Genomic DNA, 21321 nt, shown 5'->3' on the forward strand with positions numbered 1-21321 from the left:
AACAGTAGCAAGCAATCCCTTGCTACTTCTGTATGCATCTGGGCTGGAGTGGAGTACTTTATGCCTTGTCAATTAAGCTCTGTCAATCAACCTGAATCGGTAAATCCCTAATGGACGCTTAAGAGTGGCGGTGAGCGCCAGTGTTGTTTGCTCGGCCCGTCCAGGCCGGACAATAGGCATCAATTAGCAAAGCCCAAATCGGTGACCAATCAAATCTGGGCCTGATGAATCACGTGTGGCCGGGAATGACAGAGTGGATCGAAACTACCATTGATTCGTTTATACAGCAAAGACGATACAATTACCATGGAGCCGCTCCAACTAGTGCGTGTTCGAGTACTGATTACTGAACACAGCAAGTTCTCTGAAGTCAGTAGGCTGCTTCGTAAGTTCAAGTCCCAATAGTTTGATGTCAATATGTAAGCATTAAGAGTCCAAGATGACGTACATTTGTTTTATGTAAAAGGACTCGTCGCCGTGGGACTGCCGATAAATTGGCTGCGGGAACTATCGAGTTTGCCACGCGGTCCAGGAAATACTGATTTGTGGAATGGAATGCTGATAGAATGGTAAACTGAGGAAGCCAAACCCAATGGTGATGAATTCATTTGGAACATAACATGCCATTCAGGCTGGACACGCAAGCAACTGTTCAGACCAGAAGAATCTAGTGACAGCTACTCGACTGAAGATCCATGAAGCATTCTGGAACTCAGAACCTCTGAATATTAATATGTAAAATGCCCCTTTGTTAAATAAAATAAAACTTTATGGTTAAATTACGTTGATTTCTCCGCGACCTTGTCGGCCGATGTCCAATGTAATTGGCTAGATGACGAGACCAGTCTGTGTTAAACGCGCAATCCTGGGTACCGCCACCGCGGCATTTGCCCTGTGGATTATCGGGGCGGCCTTCCTGTTGTTGAACGAGGGCCGATCACGCCCCGATGTCACAAGCGACGACACCGCCGGTAATCCGAGCGTACGGCTGCTGAGCCCCGTGGAGAAACGCCTCACGCATCTCGCCAACCTCGTGTCCGAATTGCGACAGGAAATCGGCTACCGGAGGAGAAGGGTCGCAGAGAGCGATGAACAGCTTGCCCGCCTGCAGGCTCAGTTAGACGGCCCTTTTACAGACGCTCCTGCGGTGCCAGTCCCTCGTCATTTGGCGGAGCTGAACTCGAAGCGACATTTGATGGATGTGCACAACATGCTCGACCCAGTTTCACCTGCAACGAAGGAAAAAACGACATCGAGTCTCCAAAGGGGTGAGACAGACAAAGAGGCTCAAATCCACACGGCACGCGAGACCGAACAGCCTCCAAAAGACACTACCCTTACCTCCGAACTGGTCTATGGATGTAAGGAAATAGCAAGCATACCTCTGTCTGACAGGGAGTTAGTGGGCTTTGGGTACACGAAGAGGGTGCAGAAAGCTTTCTTAGGAGGAAAACCTGTGGCCTTGAAGACACCTCTTTCGAATGGACCAGACATGACACAGTGCGTCGGGTACGGGATGAGTAAGGAGGAGTGCTTCACTCTAGCAAACTTCAAGGTTCTTAAGGAAATTGCACTGCTACAACAACTTCAACACCCGAATATAATCAAGGTTGGTTGAAACAAGACACACGACCTTACCTATTTGTTTGAACGTTCACGTTACTATCGTGTTGAGAAAATACTCCTCTGTTACCGTGTTATTCTGAAAATACACTTTTCTATTGCTCAAAATCCTCAAAAAAGTAAAGTAATCGAAAATTCACAATTGCTGCGAAACATTACAAGACGGAAAACGTCAGGTCGCGCTCAGATACGGAGACTCAGGTGTGATTGAAAGTGCACTACCCAACAATAAGTTATGATACAGGCCCCCTTCAGGAAATCTGTATCAGCAACCAGCTGAGACAAAAGAAAAATCTAGTCCTTTATAGGCCTGTTTATTGGAAGTGAGATCAATAACAGGATCGCTTGTGACACGCAGATGACTTTCAGAGTACAGAGCATAAAAGTTCATAATGTGAAAAGATTAAACTTGTACACATCTGATGGTGATATATACTGCTCTAGCTTAATGAACAATGTGAATTTTGCATGTCCCTACATTAATTCAAATAATAAGCTGAACATCAAAAGCATCCAAGGTGTGCCCCTCAAAAGGAAAAAAAACGTTTTTTGAAATAATACATGATTTGCCTAAAATGGTAGATGAGCCAAATGATTAAAAACACCATTATTGAAGTTTTAAGGAGTCTTGACAAATTGTGTTTCTTTTTGGTTCCCTTCTGTGTTCTAATGAGGCAGCAGTGACCTTTAACATAAGATAGAAATTTTTTGATGACCTTGTAAAGTGCTTTTTTATTGAGGATTGATTCTCTCAAGACGAAATGTTTACGTTGACTGACCCAGCTGAAGAGCTTTCGCACCACAATTGTAACAGTAAGCTATGACTCTAATTTACCTATATAGTCGTACAACAATTTATAACATCCCTGAGGCCTATAGAACCCAAGATTATTTCTCACGTAACCTCATTTTTGACTGTAGACCCACATGTACGAACTTTAAATATTGATCAATCAGCAACTACATATAAGACAGCTGTCTTTGACTAAGCAATGCCCCCCCCCTTAAAATATTTCGGCATTCCTACCAGACTCTAGATTATCAGTGATTAATGACGCAGTTAAAACGCGAGATAATAGGCGCCGTATTTTTCTCTGCCGTTGGCAGGATTGCCATTAGCATATTTGTGAGACTTTTTTACGAGACCATAAATCTGACACGTGATTGCCTATGCAATCCACCATGCTCCTTTGTCACGCAGATCGGGAATATGCAATCTTGGCTGAGAAAATTGCTTTTATTTCGACGCTGTTACTTTGTTGCATCTGCTTCAAACTGCGATACTATTGACTCTGACTCTGACATTGACGAGTGATTGCAGCTGTTCCAGAAATGTCAAATGCCTGTTAAATTGTTCAAATACTTTTGTCAATATAGGGCACAGAATCTAATCTACGTCAGCCAGAATTGTTTTAAAAAGTGGAATAAACTCTGGGAACAGGACAATTTCGTGAAGAAGTCTTGTTTTCGCAGTTTACATGCGTTGTAGGTAGGTAGCATGCTAAAGTAGCATAATATCACATCCCTAGTAGGAATTTGCAAAAAGTTTGATCCCAAGAAATTTCAATTTTATCTGGGCCTACTTAATTTTAAGTGTCTGAATGTTTTTTGGTTATGTTGGGCCTATGAGGTACTGTTTTCCAGGACCAGCTTTGGTTTTTATCACCTAAACCTTAAGTTGACGTTTTTCACTTTTGTAAAAGGTGAATGCCAATCATAAAATTATAAAATAATCAGCAGTTAAGTAACTATTGGTAAACAAGCATTGTCGTAGTATGCTCAAACCAGGTCTCACTTTGTTAGAAAATTCTGAAATGTAATATATAAAACAATATAAATCTAGGTTTTCCCAGCTATTTTAACACGATTTTCATTCCAATTCACAAAAATGTGTATTTTCGATTTTGTCCAGTGAAATCAGCGAAATCACTTGCAGTGCTTAATTTCGTCAACTGTCAGACGATTTCAAGTTTCGGTCAACCAAATTCTAAGCACGAGTACCATTTTGACCGAGTATTCTATTTCATTTCGCTTATACGCCGAGCTGCGTTATTCAGAAAACAAATTTGTCCAAAAATTTGATATGTTCGTATCATTTCGTCAACCCCCCCCCGTCAGTAGAATGCATACGTCTTGCTATTGAGGATTTTGTATCCATTTGTTTTAACTGTTCTTCTGTGATCGGTGAAATTTGTTCTTTTCCTTGATATTAAGAAATTTATGTGTAGGCCATGTTCTCTTTGCAGTGCAACTAAACCCCTTCTTAGCGTGTGAACAAATGAGGACTAATTTGCCTAAAAATCGGCACGATCGATTTCTGAGTGCCGCAACTCTGCTTTCCTTTGGACGAACTTGAACTGAAATAACGAATGTTCTTGACGTTATCTTGAAATGTGTTGACCAACTTTTGAAATTTAATGGTCAAAGACAAAATTGTTCATGGTAAGGGCTGGCTTTTTTCTTGGATTAAGTTGGAAATGTCATGAGGTGAATTGGAATGAGAAACGTTTTAAAATAACTTTAAAAACCTATGTAAAAAAAGAAAAAAAAAAGCTTGACTCTCTTCAAATTGTCATGCACACTGACGGGCACGTTTTCCCCTGAAAACAACAGCTTGTGCCTCACAGTTCAGCCTTAACCCTGTGCCCCACAGACATTCAGCAAACACATAGGGCCTACAGGTCGTGAATGATTTGTGTTCATAGAAACGTGGTTTCTTATTACTGCGTTAAACTTTTCTCGCAGTAATCACGCTGGAAATCCAATATTGACAACCGGTTCACAGAATGTCCAAATTAAACGCATTAGTCCTCATGTATTAACTGATTGTTGTACCTAGATACTTCCTTATGGAGCGTTACGGATAAGAATCGATACAGTCATGGGCAGTGGCGTAAATCCAGGGGGTATATCCCCCACGTTTTGAGGTGGGGGAGGTGCTATTGAATCACCCCCCCCCACACACACACACACGCGTGAGCAAAATATCAAAGCGGATTGTGACAATTTTTCAGACTTTCGACGACTAAAAAAATGCATTCAATATCACTCAAAAAAGGAAAAAAATATATCAAAAGCCACAAATATGTCATTGTGAATGCATAAAGCAGATGTTCAGCAATATCAGAACATCGACCATAATAGTCATATGGTGTCACCCCCCCCCCCTGCTTTTCAAATTTTGATCGCTGGGCAAGTTATCTTCCCCCCCTTTCCCCACCCCCCCCCCCCAGTTTCCGGCACAGATTTACGCCTCTGGACAGAGTGACGGTAGAATCAATAACTACGGACTCAGTTCGATTGCAAATTGCCCTCTGACTGTTCCTTTACAGCTGTTAATATCGACGGGCCTTCTCTAATGAGGCATGCTATCAGTGATCCAAAGCCTGTTGGCTAAACATCGCTCTGGAAGGTGTCTTATCTTCTGTCTCGTCTTTCCATGGTCTGTCACAACACCAGCGATATAATAGATAAGGGGGAAAAAACAAAGTTTGTGTAGTTTAAAGATCGCCCAAACGAGTTTCCACATTTGAGACAGTTGCCAGAAAGTTATGTATTGCCTTTGGAGGTCTTTGTGTTCGTTAAATTCGTAGAATTTTTTTGAAGAGCTTGGGTGAAAAGCGGTTCCAATGAATTCATGAGATTGTTTTCAGTGAGCTCGGGTGCAATACGGTCGGTTGAAACTGAGAACCGTGGAATTAACGGGGGAACACTAAAATTAGATAGAATTGTAGTCCATGTGTTGGTTGTATTTTCGAGTGAGTCTTTTTTAAGTGCATTAGTTTACACACTCACTGGTATCTCGTGTGGAACGTCAAACGTTGAAGCGGAGTTGGAAATGATGGATTTTCTCTTTTGAAATTGGAGTGTAAGTCCAGGAGAGAGGCACAGGGTCAGATAACTTTGTGACCAAGAAAATGATCGGAACTTATCCTTCAGTTTTTGTTTGGCATACGCAGAAAATAATCTTCGCAATTAGATTACGGAGAATGAAATAGACACACTCGCAAATTGACATTAGTGGACGGTAAATCTAATCGGCTTGATCAAAGAACAGGGAGAAGTAATATCTGATCATTGACCCAGGAGGTTCTGAGAACAGTATCCATCTAAAAGGAAGAAAGATTATGGACGCTAGCGCTCAGGAGGGGCGTCATAAACACGAGTCACACGAGAGAGACAAAATTCAAATAAGCTTTATTTTGTTACTGTGACCCTATTTGTTACCCGCTTGTTTAGGCAAGATTGAAGCAAGTTAAATCAGTTCTTTGTGCAACTGATTGAGATGCACCTGTTTTCGTGACAAGGGCTCATGACGGCTCGCTGACATCAGTTAAACCCGCCGGGTGTCGGCAACGAGATTCGGTCGTCTGAGCTAATCCCTCACTCTTCAATGTTGAAAGGACCCATGTCCTTTTCAACCTGCTTGAAATACATTAGGTCGAGTATTGTGACTCAACTGAGCAAAGCAAATGGGTAACACACCGAAGTAGGCCGATTAGGCCTTCCGGGTGGCTGTTTTGTTCGTGTTTTTAAGCCGCAGTAATTCAGTGGGCGGTCGTCAACTGGAGTTTGATAAACACCGAGGGAGGTTTTTCTTTCTGTTATTTAAACACGTTTTTCCCGTGCCTGAAACGTAGTTTACCCAAAGTCTGATGCATTTGTATTTTGTGAACGATAATATTTTTGCATTCCCAAACAGTTGGACCGTTTGGGAGGGCACTTTGGGGATTTGCAATTCTTTGTGGGAGTATCTTAACAGCCTTCGGTGTTTGCATTCTTCAGCTAAAATGCAACGAGGGAATCGGGCAGCCATTTAAAATCTAACAATTAGACGAAGCCTCTCCAAGGAACACTAATGTTTGAATCCTAACAACAGCGAGCACTCAATATCGATTGCGTCATTTTCACCGAGCTGAAAAATATTTGAAATAACCGCGAGCTTACTCCACCAAGGAAGTTAAGATTTAGGGGCTGCTTCGCTCATTAGCGTATCAAAGTTTGGGGTCGGATGCATGAGGGAGTGGGTTTCTGTCTCAAATGACGAAAACAAAGTTTTTTCATTCGTATTAGAACCCTCAACCCCCCCCCAAATGTATTTAAAAAGTAAGCAACATAAATTAAGTTGGGAAGTTGCCCTCCACCGCCTACCTCCAGTTGACCACGTCACTAAGTTATAATACGCCGTATGAAAATTTGTCTTTGTTCATTATGAAAAAGAAATCTCTTGGATGTAGAAACCCCGTATTAAGTCTCCCTTTGGACCCAAGAAAACCTGCAAAGCCTGCAAACGTTTAATCGAGGTATACTTGTTTTCAGACTGGATTTCAGTAAGCAAGCAGTGGGACCTTTAAAATCGTTTTATTCCTGGGAGGAAAAACTTCGGTTCAAACCTTTTTGACTCCTTATAATAGAAGCTCAGTGGTATCAACTACCAATGCGTGATACATTTGGGTGCCATATTCATAGGTGGTGGTGTTGGGTTAGGTGCCAACTTTTCTAGGAACTTTAAAAATAGGAAAAAACATGCAGCCCATTACTAAAACTTACAACAATACTATGCAGCCGCGAAACTTGAATATTGAATTTGAACTCCCCAATTGGTCATATTTATGAACAAAGTATGGCGTGCAAAGATGACATTTGATTCCGAAATAGAGATAGCTCTATTTCCGGGCGTGCAAAGTTCGTGCAATACCAGTAGCTAGGCTATGTATTAGTATGAAAAGTGATATCTTTATTTCTGTATTGACAATGGAGATCTATTTTGGAATCAGTGTCTATTTTGCAAGCCATAGCAGAGCCCTCTCAGTGCAGAATTATTGGTTGAATGTACCGAAATTTCTCACCAACATATGTAACATTTTGGCCCACCCGAGAGAACCAGTGAACCATCCATCGAGACAGAGCTGGACCAACTAAAATAAACTTGGCCTACATCAATTGGTCATCTGTCAGTTGACGTACATATCAAGCCACGCACCTGAAGTGTTCACCTGCAAAATTGAAAGTCAAATGTTTCCCCACACACAGACTCTGTGTAGATGGTATCGAATGTTGAAAATATTGGATGTAACTAAGATGCCATGGAATGGTTGTCAAATATTTGCCAACACTAATAAACGCGGCATATGGTATGGAATGTGAAGAATATTGGGAGTAAGATACCATGGAATGGTTGTCACATGCTTCAAACCAAATTCTGCACTTTCTAAAACGTTTGAAGCAGCGGGTACCGCGAACTATTTTCAAGATGTATTTTTGCGTTGGGGAGATGTTAATTATATTTAACAGGTTTTGCCCTTACCCAACGTATATTAATAAGCACTGTATGCTCAATGCTTGTCCGAGAGCTTGTGAAAAAAACTCATAAGCTTACTCGGGTGGGACTCGAACCCACTCGAACCCACGGTACCCGCTGCCTCATTTGACTCGGACCGGCCAGCCGACCTCGGCAAGCTCGGTGGTCGAGTGGTTAAGACATTTGCACTAGTAAGCAGGAGGTCGTGGGTTCGAGTCCCACCCGAGTAAGCTTATGAGGTTTTTTCGCAAGCTTTCGGACAAGCACTGAGCATACAGTGCTTATTAATATACATTGGGTAAGGGCAAACCCGTTATATATAATTAACATCTCCCCTACGCAAAAATACATCAATATGCATTTTGGGTTTCATCTGTTTTATCGTATTGGTTTTACTGTTGCTTTGTTTTAAATTTAGTAATAATGACTTAGTCTACGTGAACATAATTGTATTGTTTTATTACTGTTTTTAATTTAGTAATACTGGTTTAGTCTATACACGGACTCCTGTTGATTAAAGCACCATGAAAAATGTCAGGAATTCAAAGGACAGATACACACAATACCGAAAAAGCTATGCTTCTTCCAAAGTCTCAGAGGTTTTTGATTTGTGTTACATGAACCTGACTTTTTTTCTAGCATCGTAAATTGTCGGTAAATCCACGGAGACCTCTTTTTCTTAGCGCCGTTGGTCTGGTAGGCTTCCCCTTCATTTTTCAATATTAAAGTGAGGGCACAAGCGTTCAGATATCCACACACTAGACAGTTTCAACAAACAGAAAATGCACGCTCGTATCACGTATCCGTATTCGCTTATGACATCATCACTTTAGGCTGTCTTGTACTTAATGTGGAAAAGTGACTCCGACGACGTACGGAAGCAACTTGGTACGGAACAAGTACGTATGAAGTTTCGGTTTTGTACACCACATTTATTTTATTCCCCCAAAATAAAAAAATTCTCACATGCACGACGCTTGACGTATCGTTTGTTTGGATTGCAATGCCTTTGAATTACATTTTGGGTAAATGAGTTTGTTTGTGAGGAAAACAGCGCCACCAATGTTGCTACGTTGCCACGTGCATCATTACGGACTAAATTTTTGCAACCTTATACATACCCATGTACGTGTTGTATCATGTGGATACGCCTACGATCACGAACAAATTAACTTGGATGACTTCGTCTGTAAACAGCCGCTAACGATACTTTATAGCTGCATTAACTTTACTTTCCATGACACGTAATTCTGAGTTGTATATTATTGGCCGACTGTTGAGTCATAGTATTAAGAATCACTGCACCCCACGTTCAGTCCAGTTGTTGGTGTATGACGTTAGGATGATTCGTCAATGTAGAAACAAGAATCTGCAAATGTACCTTCCTGCACATTGTCAACTTTCTCCCGGAATCAGAGTATATCAAAAATCTATTTGAATACCTTATACCTCTGACTGCAATATTTTTATGTGACAGCTCCCAAATATTGAGAGGGTTTTGTGAGCAGACAACTTTGTATATACCCAACTATTTCTGCTCGATGTGATTTGGATATATGACCTCTTTAGATATCAAATAACCGATAGTCTTATTCGGCACTGTACCCCAGAAACTGTGTTCAGTAACAAAACACATCTTTACATGCTAAACATTAGATGTTCAATTCATAAATTAGATAAACATTCAGTTGATTTTAATTACGAGTTTTGCCCTTATCCAACGTATGTTTATTAACACTGTATAGTCAGTGCTTGTCCTTGAACTTGTGAAAAAATCCACAAGCTTATTCGGGTGGGACTCGAACTCACGACCTCCTGCTTAATAGTGCATACGTCTTAACAACTCGACCACCGAGCTCGCGGGGGTCGGCTGGCCGGTCCGAGTCAGATGTAGCAGCGAGTACTGCAAACTATGTTAAGATGTACTTTTGCGTCGGGGAGTTTTAATTTTAATCATGGGTTTTGCTGTAACACAACGTATATTTATATTTATAAACACTGCATACTCAGTGCTTATCTGAGAGCTTGTGAAAAATTCACAAGATTACTCGGGTGGGACTCGAACCTATGCTTGTTAAGTAGCACATGGATAAGGCTTACCAAAATACTCTATAAAGTAACATCGTTAGAACAAAACCCGTAATTATCATTCACATCTCCCCGACGCAAAAGTACATCTTGAAATATTCAGTTGCTAAACAACATCTATCAAAACTTGAAATATGCTATTGTTGACGCAGTTGAGCATGTTTACTAACTAATAGCAAGAAAAACGTTTGGAGTGTCCGAGGAAGTCACGGTATACATGTTTGGCCAGCATCTGTGACTTAAAGAATCCACAACTCAAATGCCCAAAATACAGTAATGTGTGCTTCACTTTGTCTTTTCTCTATCTTTACAATCAGGTATTAGGTTTCTGCCTGCCCGGGAAGATTGATATCAATGACTCCTCGCGCACTACTACCATGGTTACAGAGTATGGTCATCCAATCACATTCCTGGAATTACTGAAAATGTCCTGGGAAGACAGACTGAGGGTGACTAAATTTTGACGTCGTTTCATTGTAAAATTGAGAAGTTCGATAATTTCAACCGTTAATCCATACAGTCATTCCTTCTTTACAGACGTAATGTGCCACCATCATCTGTGGCCATTGTCATGTGATTTTCTTGGTTTTGTTGCCTCGTAAAGAGTTTTGGCGTTTAAAGGCAGAGAAAAGAAGTTGCTTATCACTAGAAACATGGGTACTAATTGATTGTTGAAGATGTGTGCGCAATTGTATTGCTTGTTAAGTAGCACATGGTAATGGTCACCAAAATACCCGATAATGTAACATCGTCTTTTACATAATTTTTTGAAAGAACTCAAGAAGGAGTTAAAGACGAGAACTATTTTCATGCTTTTCATTGATTTTAGCACCGGTAAAATCGCTTCAAGGAATGCTACAGCATCTTCAACCTCCAAATATTTCTTTGCATTATTTTGGCCTACTGTTAAGAATAAAAAGCTAGAGAAGTTGCTCGTGATCATGGGCCAATTTCATTAGACGCTTAGACATAACTCAGCAAAGGTAACTTGTCTTATCTTGCAACTCATTCTTAAAAATGATTTCACAAAACTTCAGATTTATTCAATACTTCCTGATTTGCATACCAAGTCAACTCAACAGGTCTGAGGGTAGTCTTACCTTAACAAAGTGTGCAGCAATCATTGGAAATGACAGACGAATGTCGTGTAAGAGTTATAAAATGAACAATTTCGAAGAAGAAAACAGCTGCAGAATCAAAATTGCAAAGATTTCTTATACGTGTTTGTTAGTAAAAAGTAGATTTTTTTCAAAACTTAATATATACAAACACCAGTATTTCTCTAATTAAACCAGAATAAAGAAATGATTCGAAGCATTAATGATAAATTTTTCTGTCCAAAGGTATTTGTTCTATACACGCGAACGTACATGGCCAGAGGAAATTGGCCATTCGTTTCAACGACTATTTCGTCATCAGTAAAAAGGAACAGCCACCAAATTTATAGTCTTAATGCACCTTTCCGATGATGGGTTTAGTGAAAGTGTTTTTAGAACGCGTCTTACCAAAGATCAGCCTTGGAGTTGGGACTCATCTTAAGTTCCCAGATGATTTGCAAGATAAGGCCCGCATATTTTGTAGGTATATCTTAAATGTCGAAATTCATATGAAGTAAACACAATCATAATAGGTTTCCCGTCTGTCTTCATAAGTGACTTGATGACGTTGTGTTTTCTTTTTGTTCAGATATCTCTTGGAGTGAGTCGTTTGATGTATTATCTGAGTAATTCTTCTGTTGGCTCCCTCGGCATCCACGACTTCAAACCTTCTCAGTTCGTTACAGTGGACGGCGAGGTATGAAAGCCGAAATGAAAAAAATAAGTTGGAAGAAATACTCTTTGAAGATGCTTCATATAAAAAAAGGGATTTATTTTAGTTGCCATGGTAGCTAATACTGAAATTTCCGAAGATGCTAAGGAAGACCCGCATATTCAACTTCAGGTTTCTAAGGCAATGCAGGAAAAGTTAAGGTTTTGTGGAAGTTGAAAATTCCTGAAGTTTAGGAGCAACACTTACAAAAAGGATACCAAAACAAGTACAATTATGTGTAACTATGCGTACAAAGGTATGTTGTTTGCATCGCCGGGTTTCTACTTCAGTAGTTACAGCAGCTCCATTTGGGACGTGCGTTTTGATTTTATAGGATTGTACTTTAGAAAACTGTGTTTCTAGCTGCCACGTGGCACATTATCATGCATCCGATGATACTCAGTCCGAAAAAAAAAAAGTGGCAAATGTTCCCTGAAGCCTGAGTAGAATTTTTCAATTGATTTTTAGCAAATGACTGTCCCCACTTCGAGCTCATCATTTTCTAACTGAATAATCCATTTCAGATTAAACTGGTAGACCTGGATGACGTAGACGACAAACCAGTTACATGCCGTACACCTGTGGATTGCGCCCTCCTCGGTAGCTCTTCAACGGTCTATCTACCCTGCGTAGACGGGAGGTGTCTATACTATAGCGATAGGAGGAATGTGTACAGCGCTTATAAAATTTTCTTTACATTGTTACCGTTCGAAACTCCATCCAGCCTGCGAGTGATGGTCACTGATCTTGTTAACAAAACAGGTATGAACCTGAGTGTAAAGAATTCCAAAAGTCCTTAGTAAGCTTTTTGCGAGTTAAGATTTGAATAAGATCTGGTACAATGACTTATCTGATTGCTCATAAAGCAATTTGAATTCCCCAGACTAAAAACACTGTTGCTTTACATCGTATACTCAGCAAGAAATGAGACCGAGGGGTACCCCCCAACATGTCCAATCCCTATACACATTCCAGACTATTGTTACTTAACACATCCCCCCAAGATGTCTGAAAGGAATTCCCCAGATTCCTGCGAGACAATGACCAACACAAAGCAGGGGGGGGGTTCTCTCCGTCTCATACCTTGCTGCATATGTTACATCGTGATTCGGGGCAAGCTTTTGCATAGCGACTTCCTTCTCTGGAATGGGCTGGTTCCTTTGTGCCTTTCTTATCCATGAGAACCGTGTATTGTTGCAAGGCGTCTCTCTTATGTAACTAGACAAAAGTATGCGCCCAATCACGAGGTATAGCAACAGTGTGTTCAGTATGAAGAATTCAAATTGTTATGTTCACGTGAATTTTTAAAAGAACTCAGTGTACCAGATTTTATTCAAATTTAACTCGCAAAAGGCTTATTGGACTGGTGTTACCAAACAATAAGCCCAGTACGTCCCAAACGGCAGTAAAGCAAAATTATGGAAAGAATAAACGTAGTAAGCCGAAAATGGTGAGAAACGAACAATTAACAAGACTGGGGAAACCGTAATTGCAATTCAGAGTAAATTTGGTAGGATTAAATTAAACACCAAAATCAAATTCAGGACTAAAATTAAATACAATACAAGTTACATTTATACAATAATAAATTCAGAAATCGGCCGATTCTAAGGAAAATATGAAGACCCGGTGAACATAAGAATTAAACAGGATAGTAGGTTTCGCTGTTAGTCACGGAGTCCAGTTGGCCTGCTAATGGGGCGCTGGTGACTGATTTTGCGGGTACCAAGGCTTGAAAGACAAGGAGGATCTGCACTTTCGTGGATAAGTTGTTGCACCGGCGCTGACAGTTCATGTTATTGAATGAACTCTCAATAGCTTGCTCGATCGAAGCGCCCAGGATGTTGTGATGAATCGCCACACCCAAGTAGAATGCCCACGTATAGCTAGCTTGACTGCAGCAGCTAGACCATGTCAGCGGGCTGCTGGCCAAAGGTGGTATGGCTAACAGAGCATGGAAGGTTCTACCCAATTTATAGTGGACTAGTACATATCATTTGTTCACTCAACGTGGCTTTACAAAAGAAATAATTTTAGAAATAAGCCATGAGGGGCGTACCCAGCCCGGCCAGAAGTGAGGAATACAAATCATGACTGTAATGGTATCTACCAATAGCAATGTTACAATGGACGTTACATTTACAACGTCTCCTTTATCTACATTCCCAGTAGAGAAACAATTAACTGTTTGTTATTGTTATTCTTACTAACCAGGCGAGGCACTGGTTGGTTCCCAGGAAACTTATCAGCAGTTGGAACGGATCCTGCAACTATACCGCAGTGGGACATACCTCAACTACGCAGAGGATGAAAACCAGAGCTTTTATACAGGTTTGGTTCTAATGGCAATTTTTAACTGTCAATATTTTATACCCTATAGTTCGGGAGCGAGCTCGGTTTCAATTACACTATTGCGTACAAAAGGTTTGATGATGGCTATCTTCAAGTATTAGTAAGGTAGCGAAGAAAACCCATTTCTTGAATGCACCATTCCTAGCACTAATTGAGGAATGGGGGACCCCCGAACCCCCCCCAAATTCATTCACCTTCAATTACACTGTTGCGTACAAGTCTGAAACTTGGCCCTATATTACCAGTAATCACCAGTGATTAAAAATTATAACTCAAGAGAGGAAATGGCGTTGCATAATTATTTGACTTTAATGGTCCTATCATAGGGGTAAATGTCATATTCAGACAGGCTCTCATTCCTAGTATTGGCTGATAACTTTGAAACATCTTGCAGACGAGACAGGGTCAGGGGCAAAATTTCATTTTTACCAGGTCTACATGTATTTTGTACCCACTGAAATTTGAGAAAACCCCTCCCTGGAGGGAGATTGTCGGAATCAGTTGTCAGGAAAGAAGCTTACATTGAAGGAGATTAACAGAATCAGTTTCTTTATAAGCTACTTATTGATGGTTGGGGATAAGAAGTGATGGTACTTTATCCAATTCAGAGACGCGCTCTCTCATAGATCGAACAAACTCTCTCAACGAACAAACGTTGGGTGCTTTTGAAAGAGCACATGTTCATTTGACGGTGTGTCATTGCGTGATTTATTTCTACATGGAGACTGCAGTGGAGTTTCGGGAGGGTAGAAATAATAGGAACGAAATTAAATTAGTTTTGATCAGAACCATATTTACCCAAACTATGGGTTGGGGTTCACCTGAGAAATAGCGGGAATGCATTTTCGTTCCTTGGGGGATTCGTCAGAAATTATTCAGAAATTAAATCAGGTGAGGTTTAACAAGTTGAGTGGCACTCACTTGACTGAAAGTACGGGGTAACCGTCTATCTGGGTGATATTACTTACACAATTAGTCGGATCGGACTTGTTCATCCAATAGTGAGACTAGAATATCCAGGATGTTGTCAGATTCCTCAAGTGCGGAGGATTGGTTGTGTTCTACATGGCTGAGTTTGGCTCTGACAGTATTCTTCTTGATGTTGGTTACCTTGTATTCAACCAAAGGAGGTTGAGGAAACTTCCTTCAGTTCTTTGGCTTGAGTCTTGGCCTGACATGATGGAGTCAGTCATATAGAGGGATTTCACATTAGCTCCATCTGCGCATATCTGCATCGTAACCGAGGCTCTCTGTGTTGAACTTCATCGCGTGCGCCCGCGGAGTCGACACAGTACATGCAGTATCTGGTTCGTAAGTGTGACACCACTTCAGTTTAAACCACGCCCACTGCCAAAGATGCACGACCATCGCAGATAAGTTAGTTCGCGGTAAATTGCCGTTATTTTTTCTTTTGATTTTACGTGTTGAGTCATCCTAAAAGACTCTTCCACAAAAAGTTGAAGCCTGGACAGTCTTAATTTAACAAACCTTTATGTATTTTGTGTCTTGACTCCTTACTTTCCTCGTCTAATCGTATTAAGAATTGAAGCTAACACATACAGCCTCGTTTTCAAACGCGGAAATGCGCAGATCGACGCTAAAAGCGTCGTATTGGGATCCCTCTATACAGTATTGTATGGTGTGATGGGCCACAGTTGCCCGATTCTGCAGTGCCTAATAGTCCCTCAAAGGCGACAGTGAGGACGATGAGAAATATTACACTGCTGAAGATGATATTGAGGACAGTGGTATTGATTAGCTGGATGCGGTCAACCTGTCAGTGGACATTGGCCATCCAAACTTTAAACATTCATTTTCGCTTCAAGGCTGGAGCCGTGCAGTATAATATTCGGAGTTCCAGTTTATTTGTACTGAATACAGGAGCGAAGGATGCAAGTACATATACCTCTAGATCTGATATGTCATTCTCAAATGTTTGTTCCTCATTGTGACATATGACTCCTTTTTGTCACTTGAAAGGGTAAAAAAGACCCCTCCTTATACACAATTCCAAGAGTGAGCTTTTCCTGAGTATTGTTTTTGTTTCCAGTACTTATGTTAATACCTACCAGCTTACGAAGTTTCCATATACGCATAAGTGTATAATGGAGGACATGGGTAAAAAGACCCCTTCTTATCCGAAAATGGCAGGAATGAGCATTACTTTTGTTTCAAAGACATTTGATGCGACAAGAAAAGTGAAGTAATTTGTTTCTACACAAAAGTGTAACCGAACCCCGTTTTGTTTGTACGGAAAGTGTACCGTAAATGAACCCCTTTTTGGACCCAGACAATTTCTTTTCTTGAGTTATATCTTTTTTTAATTACTGATGATTACTGGTAAAAAGGACCAAGTTTCAGACTTGTACGCTAAAGTGTGATTGACTATCCGCAGAACTGCACTTCTCACATACTAAGAGCTAGTTTATTTCTTTGCACGTCAGGTTTTTCTGTCTACAACACCGCAGACACGTGACTCTTGCAATATCACTCTATCTATACACAAAGAGCAATACAGCATGAGATCTTAAACATAATAACTGTCACCCGTACGGGCCTCGAGCGAGACCAGAAGATGGCGCTTTGCTGGGAACTGCTTTTCGCTAGTTTACGAACGACCTTGAAACGCAAGCAATGCGGTCCCATCAGTGCCAACACTAACACTCCCCCACCCTAGTTCCTCATCTTTTCTTTGACATAGACTGAGCCATGTCTGATCTTAACCGTTCTACCAGGTACAGGGAATGAGTACGACGTTCTTGTTGATACCGACTTGCCTCACCAGGGCGATTTCTGGTGCACTGCCTCATTACAGATGGGTGGACCCAGCTGCGTCCTAACAGCTTTCGACGAAAACGAAGCAAAACACTTGTGCGACCAAGAAGATCAATGCACAGCATTTGTAATGACGTCAGAGAAAACATGGACAGGTAATAATGTGAATAATTTGAATACACATGTATACACTTGACTGCATACTGCGAAAATCTAAACGCGGCGTTAAGTTTAGGCCTGTTAATTTACAAATTATTTTGTTATCCGCTGGTCTTTCTGTATTTAGGGCTTCTGATATTCTTGCAATACAACATTTCTTACTAGTTCAAAAAATCACAAAGTTAAAGAGTTCTTTACGTGTTGTATGTATATCAGAAGGATCACACACTGTGATGATATAAGCTACTTAAATTTACACACCAAAGAGTACCTGCACCGGTATTTCATCGTCTTAAGAATTATGAGACAATATAACAACAGATACAGCGCTCTTTAACACTTAAGCTTTGGGATTTCATATTTCAGAGCGTACAGTTATCTATCTGAAGAGAGGAACTGGGCACCAGCCAGTTCACAGCCCGGGAAACATGCTGTACTACCAACTGACGTGAAACACAGAATCCCATACACAATCAGAGTTTAACAGGGCACGGGACTATGAGGCCGGAACGCCGAAATATCACCGGGCCTCGTTAAGAGTAAGACGTAAAGAATCATTGTAGATATCTAAACTTTATGAAACTATGTGGGGGCTTTCCTTTGAAAATCTAGTCTTCACCTGATGCCTTCAAATTAATCTTTACGGATTATCTGCACAAGCTGATGTCGAAGTGCGATATTTCAGTATACCAGACGTTACATCTCCAAGCACAAAAAATGGCGTTATCCGCTAAATGAAAGTAGATTTAAATGGGAGACATCAAGTGCACCAATTAAATTATACTAATACACTCTAAAAACGTCCGGGTCAGATTGTCCCAGAATTATGACCCAGAGAGGGTCAAATATGACCCGAAAGGGGGCCATGTTTTGACCCAGAAAAGGGTCATACCGAATGGGACCCAATTGTGGGTCAATCTGACCCGGACATTTTTAGAATGTATGGAGTGCTGCTGAAACCTTTGCATTGCTATACAAGACCAAACCTACTTTTCATACAAATTGATTGGGGAAATGCCTGTTGTTACATACCTGACGAATGTATTCTTCATTGCAACACCAAAATGTCTTCAAAGTGGAAAATATAACACTAGTGGATATAAATGTTTTGTTAAATTCAGGCCAAGGAATTGTTATTTTATACTGTCTTTTTGGCGTATAGTTCTTTGAAATTAAATTAATTCCGATTTGCTCCATCAGTCTCAGAAATGGATTCAAATAATACTGAACTAGTAGACCCAATTCTGACAAGGTAATCTGAAAGAATTAGATGTAACAAGTGGAAAGTAAATAACTGGCCTGGATTTTAAGCAAGTGGTTGGAAGGATCGACCAAAATTAAAGGGAAAAACTAGATAAAAGCTATATAAACAAACGCGAAAAATTCGGGGTTTTTTTGGTAACTTCAACATGAGTTCCGTAAGTGTGCAATAATAAGCCTTGTATGATGCCATGTGAGTCGTAAATTAATCTGTTACAGTTCATTTTTTTACGTCAATCTGTCTACTATTTTCAATATCTCTTGAGATTTTGATGATTAAATACTCCTTTACTTCAATACTCTTCGGTTAATTGCGACATTTTAAAACTCAAGGCCGCGATCCAAACAAAATTTGCTTTGCCCTTGAATAGCCAAAAAATATGTTGTTCATTAAAACCCAGTCAGAACATTGCACTCAGAAATTCCTGAATTCGCGATGCCTATTCCTAGTAATTGATGTCTGTAATTATTTTATGGTAAGTAGCTTAAAATTTTAAAATCAGTAGACGCAGTTTAATAAGAGTGAATTAAATTGCACTGTTGTTAAGCCAAGATTCAAACTACTGTTCTGATTGGCTATCGATAGCATCCTAGATTTACATTGTATTAACAATCGGCTTGTTCTTGCCCAGCAGAAATGAGGGTGTAACTATTTGTACATGCTTTTACACAGTATCTTTTTTTTTTTGAATAAAGTCATTGCATTAAATGAGGCTTTTTCGAAGCATACACCAAAATGCAGACACTCCTCGCAGAAGGGCCTTTTTAAATGCACTCACATAGTTTTAAAGATCGATGGCGACCAAGCACTCAAATTGTCATGCAGAAGTTGCTGACGTTTCAGGACAACCTTGGTAACGATGCCGGCGACGTTCCTATAGTTAGGCCTACTCAAAAGAGGTTGCGTTTATTAATTTTATGCATGCAGAAACATGCAAAAGATGGCACAAAACACCAAAGATGGCAACAATTGCAAAAAAAATAAGATCGCCCAACACTTATTCGAGAGGAAAAATTTCCGGGTAGAAATATGCGGCATGGTTTCTCAAACAGTTGCACAGAATAAGAGATACAAACTTCTCAATGAATCTCAAGAACATTTACAAAACAGTTGTCTGAGTCCGTTTCTGAAAGATCTGTACTTAATGGCGTAGATAACGGGATTCACACAGGAGTTGCTGGCCACGAGTAGGACTGATACCCGAAGAGGAAGTCCCGTGGTTCCCAATGCAGACATGATCTCATTGGGTAGCCAGCATATGATATAGACCGCAAAGACTAAGATTAAGGTCCAGATGACATTACGTCTCGCACGGAGTAGCGGGTGCTCTTGCGATCTTTTTTGCCTAATTCCTGATCGCCTTATGGTAGCCGGCCGGATCCTTAGCCGTGCACTCCGTTTCAAAACGACAATAATGTGAATGTAAGCCAGTAGCATAGTGGCAGCGGTGGTCATGAAGTAGACGAGATACAAGGCGAATATGACTCCGTGTGCAGGATTTGATGTTGGGGAAAGCGTGGTGTATCGGCATCGATTCTCGCTCCCTGAATAATCGACGAGGAAGATACTGGTAACGCATCCGAGACTGAAGCCTACAATCCACGTCAACACTATGGCGATCGCAGGAGGCCGCCTTGACGATGTGATCTTCCGGTACCAGAAGGGAAACACAATGGCCAGGTATCTTTCGAGGGTTAAAGCTGCCAGACTGATTGATGATGTGTTCATAAAGAGCCACAAGGTAGTTTCAGACTTCAACATATAACACAGTAGCAAGCCAGATACTCCAGAAGGTAACGGATCGGGGATCGGGAGGGTTGTGCACAGAAACAGCGCCAATGAGCATAACAAGTCAGCAACTGCTTGGTTGAAGATGAAGGCGTTGGTCAATGTATGCAAGTCTTTCATGCGCCAAATCACCAAGCAGACGACGAAATTGCCAGCAATGCCTATCACTCCAATGGAAATTGATAGAATGTTCAGAATCTCCATCTTGCTCAAAACGTAGTCCACGTTACAACTAACTCTTCTGTTTTGCGGGTGTGCCCTCTCCACCTCAAAGCAATGTCATACGATCGCGTTATCTACACAAATGCACTGGATATTCCGGTGAAAATGTCAAGTTGGGATGGAATTGCCCACGAACTGAGCAACCCTATCCAAACATGCTTACCCAAGACGCCGCATCTTCATCCATTAAGAAGTGTCAGTAAATCAAATGACACTTTAATCGAAGGAAGTAAATTTCATTTCCGTTTCGTTGCTGAAATGAGGAAAACGTGATCATTCATTGTAACAAAAGAAGTGGCACTATAAGAAATAATGATCAAACGCATACGCACGTTTTATTAAAGTGAAAATACTTATCAGTCATTACAACACCTAATCAACACTTCCTTGAGCGTCATGTGACACTTGTTCAAGGTAACAGACCATATGATGCGTTCGTGATGTGACCAAATTAAAGCTTATGTAGCAATGGTTTCTGAGGCTACAACGGGTTTACAAATATCCTGAAAAGTTGCCCTAGTGTTCATTAATTAAAACTCATTAGTATTGTGGCGGGACAGCTTGGGACACCTCTTGTGGCGGACCCAGTAGACCGCCTGAACGAAGGTGGAATTTACCTGGCCTAACCCCACAAATATATTTATTAAACTTGCACAAGGATAAGCGGCTACACTGACACAAGGGGATATCAGCTAACGAACGGCGGGCTAAGACTTGGAACAGTTCGTTGGGTGGTAATTTACCACCACTTAGGAAAGACAGGACCTATATTTGGCAATAGAGCAATTAAATGAAGGGAACCAAAATCAGCCTCACAGTGACAACACCATAGTGACGGTTATCTATGGAGTCCCCATATTGACGGTAATCTATGGAGTGATGTATGTATCTCCATTCACATGCTTATACACTGTTGTTCCCATAGCGACGGTAATGTAATGTA

At 40.8% G+C, this 21321-nt stretch overlaps 1 protein-coding gene across 1 annotated transcript; it reads left to right on the forward strand.

Moving 5' to 3' along the window:
* The first annotated feature begins 31 nt into the window (after window positions 1–31).
* LOC110987292 (extracellular tyrosine-protein kinase PKDCC-like) lies at window positions 32–18927 on the forward strand. Its single transcript, XM_022249895.2, has 7 exons — window positions 32–1609; window positions 10330–10461; window positions 11699–11806; window positions 12346–12583; window positions 14036–14152; window positions 16909–17103; window positions 17474–18927. Exons 1-7 carry the CDS (start codon window positions 833–835, stop codon window positions 17557–17559), a joined length of 1653 nt encoding a protein of 550 aa, XP_022105587.2. The 5' UTR covers window positions 32–832; the 3' UTR covers window positions 17560–18927.
* Window positions 18928–21321: the final 2394 nt, after the last annotated feature.

Source organism: Acanthaster planci, linkage group LG01 (assembly GCF_054643075.1).
Source record: "Acanthaster planci isolate LZ-2023a linkage group LG01, COTS_SCS, whole genome shotgun sequence".
Classification (NCBI taxonomy): Eukaryota; Metazoa; Echinodermata; class Asteroidea; order Valvatida; family Acanthasteridae; genus Acanthaster; species Acanthaster planci.